This window comes from Arachis stenosperma, chromosome 5 (genome assembly GCF_014773155.1).
Source record: "Arachis stenosperma cultivar V10309 chromosome 5, arast.V10309.gnm1.PFL2, whole genome shotgun sequence".
NCBI lineage: Eukaryota > Viridiplantae > Streptophyta > Magnoliopsida > Fabales > Fabaceae > Arachis > Arachis stenosperma.
Genome location: NC_080381.1, coordinates 122,288,955 through 122,304,673, shown reverse-complemented (window position 1 = coordinate 122,304,673; position 15,719 = coordinate 122,288,955). Strand labels below are relative to the sequence as shown.

Genomic DNA, 15,719 nt, shown 5'->3' with positions numbered 1-15,719 from the left:
TAAATATTAATTTAATTAATTAAATATATTAAATTATTTAATTAATTATTTTTTTTATAAGAGTAACAATTTACCATCATTATTAGTACTGCCATAAGAAAAATAGTTAGTTAGAAGTTAGTAGCAATTTAGATTCCCTTTGTCCTCGCACCCTATTACACTACTGATTACTGAAGCTCTTGACACTTGAAACCTTGAAACCGAAGCAAGAATAATCCAACAGGGACCCAAAAACAAAAAGAGAAAGTAAATATAAATAAATAATAAATAAAGGTCGCACCTGCAACGACAAAGTCTCGCTCCCTTTATCGGTTTGTTATCCCAATCTTCATTCATTCTTTTCTTTCTATTAAGGAAGGGAGGGACTATTCACCAATTTCCACAACTTTCAGGGACGAAAAACAAAAACCGCCATGCCGGTGCACCCAATGGAGGATCTTCCATCACCGTTCGGAGACCCGCCTTCCAATTGGTCGGAATCAGAGCTCCGAGAAACGGCATACGAGGTACTCGTCTGCGCATGCCGAAGCTCCGGCCCCAAGCCTCTCACTTTCATATCCAGTTCCGACAGAGGAGGGGATCGGGATCGGGATCGGTCTTCTGCTGCGGCGACTCCCTCGCTGCACCGGTCTCTGACGTCGACGGCGGCTAGCAAGGTGAAGAAGGCGTTGGGACTTAAAACGAAGAGGAAAGATGGCGGCGGCGGCGGCGGCGGTGGGAGGAGCGCGAAGCGTGCGGTTACGACAGGGGAGTTGGTGAGAGTGCAGATGAAGATTTCGGAGCAGAGTGATTCAAGGATTAGACGTGCCTTGTTGAGAATTGCTGCAGGCCAGGTATTTCTGTAATTGTGATTTTTGTTATTTTTTTTAGGGATTAAAGAGATTGTTATGTGTGTGGTTTTTGTTTGATGATACTGTGATAGTTGTTCTTGTTTTTGCAGCTGAAAAGTTATGCTTAAACCGTTTAGACTTATTTTGACTAAGTATTAAAATCCATGTCATTCATCACTAATTGTTTATTCTTTTCACTATCTGATGTATGGTGACACTGCTGAGTGATATTCACCAAATGGTGAATAGCACCTTTTGATAATATTGATACTGTTCATGAGAATGGCCAGAAGCAACGACTTGATTCTAAATCGTTGGTTGAACTGGTGTGGCTTGCAAGTTGTCACATGTAATAAAAGAAGTTCGTTCATGCCTAACACTGTTAAGAGCAAGGATTACAGTCATAGGAAGCCCCATGTGACACTAAAAAAGATTGCAGGCCACTTGTCTTGAGGAACAATTGGTGTTGGATTATCTAGATTTTATTGCTAGTTTTAACATAAGATGCAAAAATTAACCATGGACAGTTGCTTATGCAAAATATATTTTCATAATTGAATCCTTTAGTCAAAAGTTGTCAACAGGCTAGAATGTAATTTTAACTGTAAACTGTGGTAGTAATTGCAGTGCAACCACAGTGGTAATTTTTCTTTCTCTATTACCACAACCCTAAATAAAGCAATGTGATTGATTACGGCAACAAGAACAGCCAAGCATTTTCCTGATGACGAATGGTTAATGATTTCCGAAAAGATAAAAGAAAGAACAAAAACAAGAAGCTAATATACATCATGAGTTGCCTACATTTATGCACATTTCATTGGTTATGTGTATTGTCGTTTTGACATGTGAAGATCCATTTCACTCTTTGTATTGCTTGCTTGTTTTTCATCAACTGATTCAGATGTGGACAAAAATTTAAAATATGAATATGTATTATGGATCCTTACAGTTATTTGATCACTAATGATAGCTTACTAGGTCTTTGTTCATGAAATAGCTTGGAAGACGCATGGAATCAGTGGTTCTTCCACTAGAACTAATTCAACAGTTCAAATGTTCAGATTTTCCGAGTCAACAAGATTATGAGGCTTGGCTGAGGAGAAATTTGAAGGTTCTTGAAGCAGGACTCCTCTTGTATCCTCACTTTCCATTAGATAAGGCAGACACTTCTTCGCAGAGCCTTCGCCGTATAATCCGTGAAGCATTTGAGAAACCCATGGATCTTGGAAAGACAGGTGAATCAATGCAAAACTTCCGGAATGTTGTTCTATCTCTTGCGTTTAGATCATTTGATGGATCTGTTCCAGAGACATGCCATTGGGCTGACGGATTTCCGCTGAACCTCTGGATCTATCAAACTCTTTTAGGATCTTGTTTTGATATACATGAAGAAATTTCTGTGATAGAAGAGGTTGATGAGGTCTTAGAGCTCATTAAGAAGACCTGGGTTATGCTTGGAATTAACGAGATGCTGCATAATATTTGTTTCTCATGGGTCTTATTTCATCGGTATGTTGCCACTGGTCAACTGGAAAATGATCTGCTTTTTGCATCCAGTAACCTGTTAGCGGAAGTTGAAAATGATGCTAAGACTGTGAAAGGTCCTTTTTATTCGAAGGTTGTGAGCAATGTAGTGAGTTTGATGTTAAATTGGGCAGAGAAAAGGCTCCTTGCATACCATGATACTTTCCATGATGGTAATATTGAACCAATGGAAAGCATTGTTTCTATTGCTGTATTGTCTGCAAAGATATTGTCAGAGTATAATCGGAAGAAGAGGGATCATGATGTAGCCTATACCAGAGTTGAAAATTATATCAGATCATCTTTGCGGGCTGCTTTCGCTCAGGTAATTTCCATCCTTGAAACTCCCTAAACATGACTACTCCATCGCAGTATTTACATGTGGTCAATTTTGAGTTTTTGACATATTTGTAACGTATTTGGTGTATTTTGAACCCGCTGAATGAAATAGGATAAAGTCATCTGTTATGCTCCATTATAGTGAAAAATTCTGAAAATTCTCTTTACCAAGTTTTCCATTGTATTTCGAATGTTGCTATTTAATTATCTTTATACGGTATTGGAGCTCAAGAACCTTAGCAACCACTTCAGGTGTCATGTTTTAATATACATACATCATTTGCAAAAAAGCTAATAGGTATTTTTGAGGCCATCAGCATATCCTAACTCTTTTCAATCTCTTTAATGCAGAAATTATATAAACTGGATCCCAGCAAGCATTCATCGAGAAAACAGAATAGAGCTTTTCCCACTCTTTCTATCCTCGCCCAGCATGTTACTGAACTGGCTTATAATGAGAAAGCAATGTTCAGTCCGAATCTAAAGAGATGGCATCCTCTTGCTGCTGGTGTTGCCGTTGCTACCCTTCATGTATGTTATGGAGATGAACTGAAGAAATATGTAAAGAGTATTACTGAGCTGACACCTGATGCTATAGAAGTGTTAATGGCCGCTGACAAATTGGAGAAAGATCTGGTGCAGATTGCGGTGGCAGATTCTGTTGACAGTGAAGATGGTGGAAAATCCGTTATTAGGGAGATGCAACCTTATGAGGCTGAGGCTGTAATTGCTAATTTGGTTAAGTCATGGATAAAGATTAGAGTAGAAAGACTAGGGGAATGGGTCAACAGAAATCTGCAACATGAGGTATGTGAAATATTGGTTGCTTCTAAATTAATCAAGTTAGCATGGTATTTCTTTTTTTCTGAACAAAGCAATTATGATTTTCTTTTGTGACATCCAAAACTTATTAAGCTTTCATTCCTTTACTACCAAGGAACATGATTGTTGACAATGGCAAGTTTTGATATATTTGTTACACCATCTTTCTGTAGGTATGGAATCCACAGGCAAACAAAGAGGGGTTGGCTCCTTCAGCTGTTGAAGTCCTACGGGTTGTAGATGACACTCTTGAAGCTTTCTTTCTGTTGCCTATATCCATGCATGCAGTTTTGGTTCCTGAATTGATGTCTGGTCTTGACAAATCACTCCAGCAATACATTTTGAAAGCCAAAGCTGGCTGTGGTATATATTTAATGCATAGCATGATATTGGATTTACCAACTCATTTATTAATCCTCATCTTACCATCCTTTCTGTTTTGCATGATCTGCAGGGGACCGTAATACTTTCGCCCCAACTTTGCCTCCTTTGACGAGGTGTTCAACTGGATCAAAGTTTCACGGTGTGTTCCGGAAAAAAGAGAAGTTACAATCAGCTCAGAGGAGAAAAGCTCAAGTTGTAGCCACAAGAGATAACTCATTTGATACACCCCAGTTGTGTGTTCGCATCAATACTATGCAGCGCGTTCGCCTGGAGTTGGTAGTTTTGGAAAAGAGGATACTTGCCAATCTTAGTAGTTCTAAATCTTCTAACAATGATGATATTTATGGGGTGAACTTGAAGTTCAAGCTTTCAGCAGCTGCTGCTGTAGAAGGTATCCATCAAATCTGTGAGTTTATGGCATACAAAATTGTTTTCCATGATCTAGGTCATGTTCTATGGGATGGCCTATATGTCGGAGAAGTTTCATACTCCAGGATTGAACCTTTCCTTCATGAGCTTGAGCAATACTTGGAGATCATATCATCAACAGTGCACGACAAAGTTAGAACACGCGTAATTGTTGACATAATGCAAGCTTCTTTTGATGGGTTCTTGTTGGTTTTGTTGGCCGGAGGGCCACCACGGGCTTTCTCTCTGCAAGATTCTGCCATAATAGAGGAAGATTTCAAGTATTTGACTGGGTTATTCTGGTCCAATGGTGATGGATTGCCTGTTGAATTGATAGAAAAACATTCTGCTACTGTGCAAGCCATACTTCCCTTGTTCCATGCGGATACTGAACACATAATTCAGCAATTCATTCAGCTCACCATGGAAATGTATGGTTCTTCTGTCAAATCCCGGCTTCCGATGCCTCCAACACCAGATCAATGGAGCCCGGGAGATCCAAACACCCTTTTGCGAGTTCTTTGCCATAGGAATGATGAGGTAGCCGCCAAGTTCCTCAAGAAAAATTACAACTTGTCTAAGAAAGTCTAACAACTGATGAGTAACCCCTATAGCTAGGAATTTTAGTGGCTTCATTTTGTGTGGTTTTAAAGTCTCACTTGTCGATTGCTGAGTGTATGATCAAGGTATAACTTGAAATTCATAATACTGTTGACCACTATCAGGGAATAACTTTAGGACATAGTGTACTTGCAATAACAACAATATACCTTGTACAGGTTAGTTTCATCCGGTTCTGTTTGCAGCTTGTGAAAATGCAATTTGTGATATGGAGGTTGTATACAGAGAAGTATTTGTATTTGTGTCATTATTTATCTTTAATTATTTTTTAAATGAATTGTCTTTTTATTGGCAAATTAAAGCACTTCTTGTTCTGAAGATTTGAGCTTGACCATGTTAATGATTGAAGTTATAGGTTGGGCTGTGGTCTTCATCTAATGGTCAAAGTAAGCAGCTAAAATAGATTATTTGTTCTACCGACTACCAATAAAACCTCATCTTTCAAGTACTATGTCTGTGCTTGTAATCATGTCCATTTTCAAAATAATTTTAAAGTGGAAATCATTGTGAAAATAAGGTTGCTAATCTGGTCGAAGTGTATTCGTTGAAACTGAATTTTTCAAAAGTTTATTTTTGATATAATGATAATGAATTTTATATAATTATTTAATTAAATTTATATATTTAAATATTTTTAAAATGATAAGTAAAAAAATTAATTATTTTTAATAATATAATAATATATAATTAAATAATTATATAAAATCTGTTTTATATTTTTAGTAGATGAAGATTAAATTTATTTTTTAAAAAATTTATATGTAATTATTTTTATATAAAATTAATAATTATAAATTATAAAATAATAATACAATCAACAACAAATGTATGCCAACAAGTCATAGTTCAAAAGATATAGTCTTTTCATTTCTATACACAGGTTACAAATTTGAGTCTTACTAGTCACCATAATTCTAAAAACCGAATCAAAATTGGTAAAATCGGTCAAACCGATGATTAATCGGTGAACTGCTAGACCGATTGGTTTTTTAATTTTTTTACAAGATTTTCAGTTCAGAATCCCCTCTCCCTCAAAGTTCAAACGGCGCCATTTTTAAATTATAAAAAAAATAATAAAAGAACCCTAAATTCCCAACACACCCAACCCCATTCCTCTTCTATCCTCCCTGAAACTGAACTGCAAATTTTAAATTGAAAGCCCTCCAGACCCCTAGCCCTCCAAACCCCTAGCCACCGCAGCCACCACGTCCCGCGGCCCCAGAGCCACGCAACCACGCCTCATTGTCATCGCCGAACTCGTCTCCGCTGGGTAGAGGCGTCGCGTGCGGAAAGCTCCGTCACCGTCGCAGGAGCTGTGTCGCCGTTGTAGGAAGCTCCGTCACCGTCCTAGGAAGCTGTGTCGCCATCGTAGGAAGCTCCCTCGCCGTCGTGTGGAAGCTCTGTGGCCGTCATTGTCTCTTCTGTTCGAGCACTCTCTCTCTCTCTCTCTGTGTACGCCGGTGTCGCCATCTCCTCTGTCGTCGCCGTCACTCCCTTTCCTTGTCGCCGCCGGTAAGCACTGTGACATGGATTTCGATAATACTATGTTCTCCGGTGTCGCCGCCTCCTCCTCGTCTCCTCTGCGTTTGCTGATTTTACTGTTAATAATTGAGTTGTGGATTTAGGGTTTGTCCTTCTGAGTTACTGATTTTGTTAATTTGTGCTTATTTTGTTAAATTTTCTGGAAAGAATTTGTTATTAATCCTCAGATATTTTGTGTTATTGATTTTGTGAATGTTATTTTATTCTGAGTTGCCAATGTTTATGAAACTTATGCTTATTTTGTTAAATTTTTTGGAAAGAATTTGTTATTGATCCTCATATATTTTGTGTTACTGATTTTGTGAATCAGAAAAGCTCTGCATACAAGCCATTAGGGCTTGTATGCTTTACAAGTTAATTAACGAATAAAAACCCAAAACGCGCTGCAAGGGTTACATCCTATACACGCGCTATATAAAGATCCCGCGTATATATAACTACCAAATTTAAAAGATTTGTTTCCTTCTTCGTTCTCCTTATTTCTAGATTTGCTCGTTCTCCTTATTTCCTTCTTCGTTCTTCTTCTCGTTCTTCTTCTTCTCGTTCTTCTCTCTCTGTAACTCCAGCTTCGTTTTCTATTCGATTTTTTGTTTTCCGAAATCAAAGTTTGAACTCGTTTTGAAGATAATGGATGATTCAACCTCAGATTGTTAGCTGAATCAGGACGAAGTGGATTATGAATTTGAATCTAACGAAGTTCTTGATATTTGATTTACATACGATTACTCTGAATTTTATTGCAGTAATTTGTATAGCATTGTGTAGCTGAATAATTCGTGAACATTGACTGTGAAACTAACGCGTGAACATAAATCTGTGGATTGAATCTAATGTATTAGTTTTGATTGATTATCTGGAATTTATAGCAGACGCTCGGGTATAGATCAGAACTTTTTGGGTGTATTTTTGCGGAAAGTGTGGGTGTATTTACAGTTTATGGCTTTTTCTGTTATTTTAGCTGAGTTGTTATCGTTCGGGTGTATTATATCAGACATGACTGGATGTGTTTTTAGTTTTTGACATGGTGTATTCTGCAGCATGTGTATTTACAGTTTATTATTTTTTTGTTATTTTAGCTGAGTTGTTGTTGTTCGGGTGTATTATATCATACATGATTGGGTGTATTTTTATTTTTTGTCATGGTGTATTCTATAGCCTGTGTATTTACAGTTTATGGCTTTTATTATCATTTTAGTTGAGTTGTTGCCATTTGGGTGTATTATATCAGTAATGATTTGGTGTATTTTTAGTTTTTGACATGGTGTATTCTGCAGCCTATCTATGTTGTTGATGACTAGTTTGTTCCGAAGGTTGGAATGACCTTTACCACCCTTGAAGATGCTGGAAAATTTTACAAGAACTACGCCAAGGCTGCAGGTTTTTCTACAAGAGTTCGGAGCACAAATAGGAAGGGAAACGAGATTAAGAATCAGTTGATTACATGTTGCAGAGAGGGAAAATGGAAATCTAAAATATCTTCGACCGAGAAGATGAATCCGACAGCCGGTTCAAACTGTCCTGCAAGAATTTATATACACACATTGAAAGATGTTGGTGCTTGGATCATTTCAAAGGTTATGCTGGATCATTCATACCCTTGCTGTCCAAGTAAAGCAGAGATGCTCAAACAGCACAGCGAACTAAGCATGTCCATTCGTTGTACAATAGAGAATAATGAGGATGCTGGTATTAGACTAAGCAAAACTTACCAATCATTTGTTGCGACTGTCGGTGGTCACCGCGAGTTAAATTTTATTGAAAAGGATGTGAGAAATTACATTACAAGAGAAGTGCGTAATGTTTCTGAACAAGAAGATGCAAAGGAGTTCGGAAAATATTTGTTACGAATGAAAGAGAAGAATCAAAATTTCTTTTTTGAGCTTGAACTCGAGGAGGATCAATCGATTAAGCTGGCTTTTTGGGCCGATGCAAGAAGTAGAGCTGCCTTTGAGTATTTCGGAGATGTTATTTCATTTGACACCACCTACAATACAAACAAGTAACAAACTGTCCCTTTTTATGATTCTAAATTAATGTAATTTTATGAATCCACGGCAGAGGTGTATATTGGTTGTTTTTTGGGAGTATAAAAAGCATTTGTTGGGTGTATCTAATGATTTTCCATTCTGCACTATGGTAATTTGTTTCAAGTATAATTTGGTTTGTGGTTCTTTTGTCGGGGTGAATCACCACGGTCAGTCAACACTTCTTGGATGCTCTTTGATGAAAAACGAAGAAATTGAATCATTCAAATGGTTATTTCAATGTTGGCTTCGTTGCATGGGAGGAAATGCTCCGAAAGGGTTCCTCACCGATCAATGCGCATCAATGAAAAGGGCTTTAGAGGCCTGTATGCCAACAACAATTCACCGTTGGTGTATTTGGCACATCATGAAGAATATTCCAAGCAAATTAAACGGGTACAAGGGACATGCAAAAATTGAACAAGAAATGAGCCAAGTTGTTTGGAACTCTCATAGTAAAGACTCATTTGATAGGAATTAGAATGATTTTCTGCTGAATTTTGGTCTTGTGGACAACAAGTGGCTTTCAGGTAATGTTTGTTTAAAATCTGCAGCAGAGGTGTAATTTAAATTTATGTCGGGTGTATTTATAGTCTGTTTTTGGGTGTATTCTGCAGATCTCTATGAAGACCGTCATATATGGGTTCCAATCTATTTGGATCACCATTTCTGGGCAGGGATGAGAAGTACGTAAAGGAGCGAGAGCATGCATTCATTTTTTAACAAGTTTATTACCCGGAATAGCTCGCTTATTCAATTTGTCAAACAATACGATAATTGCCTCGGAAGCAGGGAGCAAGCAGAGAGAGAATCAGATGCTACAGATTTTTATATGGTCATACCGTGTGCAACCAAATCCTCCATTGAAGCTCAGTTTCAAGATGTGTACACTCATCAAAAGTTTAGGGAAGTCCAAGCATAATTCAGAGGAAAGGCGAATTGCATAACTAGATTAACGAATTCCGCTCTAGGCTATTCAGTATACGAAGTTGGAGAACAAGTTTCCAGCTCAATATTCAACAAGTTTGTGGTTACTTACGACTCAGTAGCAGCCGAGATAAAATGTCAATGCTTATTATTCGAGTCAAGAGGGATATTGTGCCATCACGCACTAAGCGTGTTAAGCTTTGAACAAGTAAGCCAAGTGTCACCTAGATATATACTTGAACGATGGAGCAAGAAGGTAAAGAGGCGACACACACACATCAAGAGCAGCCACGACGAGCCACTGTTGGAGCGAAAAAGCAAGAGGTTTGATGAATTGGTTTTTCGTTCGCAAAATGTTTGTGAATTTGCATCAGAATCGGAGGAGCTGACTGCAATTCTGCACCGTGCGTACAATATCGTCGTGGTTGAGATGGAAGAATTGAAAGACAAAAGGAAGGGGACATCTTCTTTATCTCACGAAGACGCCAACTTGGAATCCGTTAACGAGCTTCAGGGCCCTCCAAGGATTCGAACAAGAGGACGTCCAAAAAATAGGCTAGGTTCAAAGTTGGACAAACAGATTAAAAATGCCTCAAAGAAGAAGAAAATGAAAGCTTTAAATGAGGTAAAAGTGATATGTTTTAAATATGTGGTAATTGAGTTTAATTTTGTCGTTAATAGTTTAGCTAATATGTGAGTTTGTTATATTCAGTTAAACCTCTTTGATGCTGGATCAGTAGTGCATTCAAATTCTAGCCAATATCAAGGACGTGTTATGAATTATCAGTTCAGGGTACCAGCAGCAGCGGATAACTCTTTGGGTGTATAGTTACAGAATATGAGTGTAAAAGAACTGTTCTTTTGGGTGTATTTGTGAATTTTATTGTGTTTGACATTTTACATATATATATATACTTCACAATCTGCTGTTTATGTTAAAAAATTACTGATTTGGGTGTATAGTAGTTTCGTTGGTTTAGGGTTTAGGGGTTAGGGTTTTAGGGTTTAGGATTTAGGGTTAGGGTTTTAGGGTTTTGGGTTTTAGGGTTTAGGGTTTAGGGTTTATGGTTTTAGGGTTTAGGGTTTTAGGGTTTAGGTTTTTAGGGTTTAGGGTTTAGGATTTAGGGTTTAGGGTTTAAGGTTTTGGTTTTTAGGGTTTAGGGTTTTAGGGTTTTAAGGTTTTTAGGGTTTTTAGGGTTTTGGGTTTAGGGGGATAGAAGTTTGGGTGTATATTAAGCAATCTTGGGTGTATATTAAACTTTCCTTGGGTGTAAAATTTTATAATATGTTTATATTATTTGATGTTTTCCTTCATATTTTACCACCTGTAATACAGAGCTTTTGAATATAGCACAGACAGTTTAACAGCACAGACAGTTTAACTATGGAAAAAATTTCATTGAAAAAAAGTTGTTTATAATTGGCAATTTTTTACACCATGTGTTCAATTTACAAACTAGCTAGCAGTTACATTACTCAGTTTCTATATCATTAGAATCTATCTGACAAAATGGACTCAATAATACTGAGGATGGCTTGGACAGTCTTATTGCATTACTCCCTCTAATTGCTTCAGCTCTGTCTTTATTCATTTCATTGAATAGTATCCCGAAAGCATATTCTACTCTATAGTGGTCCACCTCGTCCTACAATTAAAAAGTATATTCTGTTTAAATAAAAGATTAATTCAGTAAAGTAATACAGAGTTATATAGTTTTAAAGACAGTTACCTGTGTCCAATTATCCCACTCATACTTCGCTCTTTTAATGTTTTCGGGCTCAATTAACTCAAGCCACTTCATAACGTAAATAGCACAGTCATAGCTAAAAACGAAGAAAATAAATTACAAATCTTATTTAGGAAAGTTTAATGTTTAGAGTCACAAATTTATACCTTATCTTTTGGCCTGAGATGTTAACGTATGATGCTCTAATTTCCTTCTCCTTCTCCTTTCTCTTCAGAGGTGCCCCGCCAGCATATACTCTCATTCTTGAAATTACATATCCCTTAAAAAACAAAACAAATCAATAATACATCCGAAGGAAATACACCTAAAGGAGAACATACTTACACCCAAAGCAAAACATACATACACCTTATATTGAATTGAAATACACCTAACTATTAAAATAAAGAACACAGAGCCAACTTACAATAAATTTATTAAGCTCCTTTCTGTCATCGGTTGGACATTTCGTGTGTACCGGGTTGAGTATATAAAATCTCTGCTTTCTTGTATCAATTAGCCATAACCACCAATGGTTTGAGTGGCAAACAGGTGCAAAATTCTGAAGAATGGCAACATTTCAAAAGTGTTTTATTTTATTTGACATATAAGTAAAGAATGGTACTAACAAATTTTACAAATGAAAACTTATATATCGATGTGATGTTAATTTTTTTGCATCTATGAAGGGAATAAACATTGGGTAGTCTTCCACCCTGAATTCTTTATTGGTTTTAGGTGATATGAATTCCCCCTTTGGATGCTTCGCAATGGCCATGTTCTGCAACAATTGTGAAACAACAAATGAAATATTGAAAATATACCTAACTGAATACTTTAAATAAACCCAAATGAATACACAACTTACACCTAATTGAACGTAAAAAATACACCCAAATGAGTACAAAAGAGACCCAGTTGATCAAAGAAAATACACCCTAAGAAATACAGAAAATACACCCAAAATTCGTAGAAGTAAAACTTACCACAATATTAGGAGGGAGACAGTATACTTCTTCTTGAAACCTTTTATCATTTTTCTGGTTGAGGATGAAGCACATGGCAGATACAATCTAGAAAAATATGCTGAAATCAATTTACATTAATAAACATTGCAGTTAACTTTGGTGTAAAAATATTAATGTTATTCTAATATTACCTCAGCTTCTATATAACTTTCTGCTTTGAGTGATGCAATGTGCATTCTTGTCAAAATGTATTTATCTTGGGCCATCAGAGTGCACACGTTGTCAAACTCATTAGTTTTGCCATCTGCGTATTTCTTCAATCGCGTCCCCCAGATGTAGCACTTCTCTTTCATCTCAGCTGTATTCTGATTTATTCTCACAGGAGTTTCAAACTTCCTAGAACTTTCTCCGCCACTCTCCTTTTGAATTTGTGGACTTTTACTTTCTGCTTTCACCCCACTGTTTGCTATTTTTCCACCAAATCCCCTAATTGTTCTAGCAGCTTTGGGGTTTCTGGAGTTTTTTCCATCCCTCCTTCTTGCGTTGACGCCCCCTCTTGTGTTGCTGCTTCTTCTTGGCTTGAATCAGTCAAGCCAAGGCTGAATGATGGCAACGGATCTGTTTTAGGAACATACGATGCTGTCAGTGCCATCATCATCAACGTAGCAGCGTCTTCTGGGGCTGGATTACTGCGTGATTATGTATAACGTATTATAAGAATAAGAATATACGGATGATAACCAAACATTGATTTTGCTTTGATGAACTTACATTTTAGATGGAGCTGGGGGGAAGCGTGGGTATGCTTTCTTCATGTTGTTGGGGGGGTTCAGGAGTGCTGCACGGTACATAAATTTAATCATGATGTAAAAAAAATTAGTCCTGGATCAATCGTCAAAATATACACCCCAACACGAGCAATATACACCCAAACTGTAACCAAATATACACCCAACACTATTTCTTACCTTTTTGTAGTTCTTTCAATTTGTAGCAGAGGGGTTGGTTCATTTTCTGTCTCAGGTGTAGTGGTTGTTTGAGACAGTGGTAGACACACTTGAATCGGAACTCTAAACAAGAAGAAAAACAAAAGGTTAACAATGCCTTTGAAAATAAAAAGGTTATAAGGTTGAAAATTTTTTGAAAAACTCACATCGCAAGCACTTCGGACGGTGTCTCTTCTCTCATAACCATCATATTCTCTTCAGCCGACTCACTGGCTGACTCTTCAAACAGACTCAACCTAAAATACACCCTAAGAAAATCAAAAATACACTCGAACAATTTAAAAGAAAGACAGCCTTTGTTTTTTGAGAACTTACATACTTGCAGTTTTTACTTTTTTTTTTCCTACCTTTTTTTTCTCGAATAAAACAATAAAGGGCTTTTTTTTTAAAATATATACAGAATTAGAAGTAGAACGTAATAAAAGAATAAAAGCAATAGTTATTTGAAAGAGAAATTACACGCTCTCTGTCAGTTTGTTTACGCTACTTTGTTCTGTGTGTCCTTGAGAGGAAGGATCATCACTTCCCAAGTTTACATCCGGTATTCTAAACATAATAGAGTACATGTTATTCACAAAAAATACCATACTATTAAATCATGATAACAAGATTTAATCAAATAAAGATTCTTACGTTTCAGATGAGACATAATGACCTTCGGTCGATCGCAGGTCAACTTGTTTCTCCCTGCAAAACAAGAAACAATTCTTAGCAAATAAAACACCCCTAAAATCTAAAATATACACCCCAACAAGACATATTCCTGTGCAACAGATTTTTCATTGTTTTCCCTTAAGAATTCATCTAATTCTTGAGTTCCAATTTCAGATCTGACAGTACATGCATAAAAGAACATGTTAAGAAATATAATTTTGATGATAGAAGGTAATATTGCTTAGAAAGTACTGTACTCATGATAGGATTAAGTTTGCTCAGGAGATGAATCCTGCACAATGACCTTTTTCTTTTTGGATTGTGTCCTGGGGAAAAAAAACAAGTATGAATCAGAAATACAAAATTAATCTGATCACAGAACACTATCCAAAGAAGTGCTTACTTTTTTGGTGTTCTCTGAGTCTTTTTCTTTGTTTTTTGCTTCTCCACTGGTGATGATTCTTCGCTTCTATAAGTTATTAAGAGACACTCTGTTAATACATGAAATCTCGATAATAAACCCAAAAGAAAGGAGTAATAATTTCAGAACATTACTCATCAGTTGATTCAGATTCAATTGATTCAAATTCTGAATCAGAATCCTCCTCAATCTTCTTTCTTTTTTTGGACTCCATTCTGGAAGACAAACAATCATTATTTAAAAACATTCTTAAAGGGATAAAATACACCCAAATGAATGCACAAGATACACCCAAAGAAATGCACAAGATACACCCAAAGAAATGCACAAAATACACCCAAAGGAATGCACAAAATACATGCAAATAGAGAATTAAAATACACCCAAATGGATAAACAAAATACACCCAAATGTAGAAACAAAATACACCCAAGCATGTTACTTACATTTTGGATTTTCAGGTTGGTTGTTTTCTTGTTGAATCCTCTGAGTCTTCTTCAGTCTCAGACTCAGAGGTAGAATGGTCACTTTCAGTTTTTTCAATCTCAGATGATGATGTTGAACTTGCCTTTCTTTTTTTTTTTTGCTTTCTTCTTTTTTTCTTTTTTCTTTATTTTTTTCATTTTTTCCTTTGCTTCACCCATCTTTACAACCCCCTGAAACATTAGAAATTGTAGTTAGCAGCATTCAGGTAAATAAAATACACCCAAGATATTTTGTTCACTTACCAAATGGTCCTCCATTTCTCCCCTCATTCTTTTGACCAACTGTTCCTTAGTCCAGTTGGCAATCCAGGGTTCTAGAGGTCTTTCTTTCCTTTTCTTGTCTTTATTTTTTGAAATATGAAAGTAAATTATCATCAGGGCAAAGAGGTAGCCATCAATTGCCTTTTTTCTTTTTCACCTTGTAATCTGTTATGCCCTTGATGATAAAACTCAAAACATGTCCTCCCCAGTTCCGCTCTGTTATGTCCATCTCAAAAATTGGGGCCAGGTGCACAGGTGAGATTTTGTTTATTGTCGTTGGTAATAGGAACGCCATCTGTATATAGAGGATAAAAATCCTCTTGAACATGAAGCGATCCTGTTCATTATCAACGGCAATAGCCATCATCTCGTCTGTTAGATTTTTGAGGGTCTTACCCTGAAATCTTCTAAAAATTTGTTTCTCATCTTCAGAAAGTTTGTTATAATTGACTTTCTGATGAAATGTATCTCCTACAAAAAGGAAAACAACATAGTATGAAAATCAGTTCAAATACACCAAAGCATCAATTGAAATACAACTGAATATGGCTCATATACACCTATAATTTTTAGCGAGTTACCTAATGCGTTGATGCCAAGTGCAGCCCCTATTGTTTTTAGTCTTATTTTAAATGAACCATAGCTGGTTTCCAGTTTGTTTTCCCCTAATTTGAAGGAGTTAGCCAACTCCCTTAATATTTGGTGATGCACCCTCAGCGGCGGGATGTGCATCAGGTCGCCAAATCCCAAATCCCTAACTATTGTTTTCTTC

The 15,719-nt window shown here is 36.7% G+C and overlaps 1 protein-coding gene across 2 annotated transcripts; it reads left to right on the top strand.

Moving 5' to 3' along the window:
* The first annotated feature begins 269 nt into the window (after positions 1-269).
* On the top strand, positions 270-5,240 carry LOC130980225 (protein unc-13 homolog). 2 transcript variants are annotated; one of them, XM_057903883.1, is made up of 6 exons: positions 270-311; positions 393-833; positions 1,831-2,682; positions 3,048-3,503; positions 3,692-3,881; positions 3,973-5,240. In XM_057903883.1, the coding sequence occupies exons 2-6, from the start codon at positions 414-416 to the stop codon at positions 4,899-4,901; spliced, it is 2,847 nt and encodes a 948-aa protein (XP_057759866.1). In that variant the 5' UTR covers positions 270-311; positions 393-413; the 3' UTR covers positions 4,902-5,240. The 2 variants fall into 2 exon arrangements, with proteins under 2 accessions (XP_057759866.1, XP_057759867.1); XM_057903884.1 differs by lacking the exon at positions 270-311 and having other exon boundaries at positions 778-833; positions 1,812-2,682; positions 3,973-5,236.
* Positions 5,241-15,719: the final 10,479 nt, after the last annotated feature.

What these genes read in the sequence shown, in the direction of transcription:
- LOC130980225 (XM_057903883.1), top strand. Translation starts at nt 414, where the DNA reads ATGCCGGTGCACCCAATGGAGGATCTTCCATCACCGTTCGGAGACCCG. An exon ending in TGAGAATTGCTGCAGGCCAG is followed by an intron (nt 834 to 1,830) that starts GTATTTCTGTAA and finishes TTCATGAAATAG; the next exon opens with CTTGGAAGACGCATGGAATC. An exon ending in GAAAGCCAAAGCTGGCTGTG is followed by an intron (nt 3,882 to 3,972) that starts GTATATATTTAA and finishes CATGATCTGCAG; the next exon opens with GGGACCGTAATACTTTCGCC.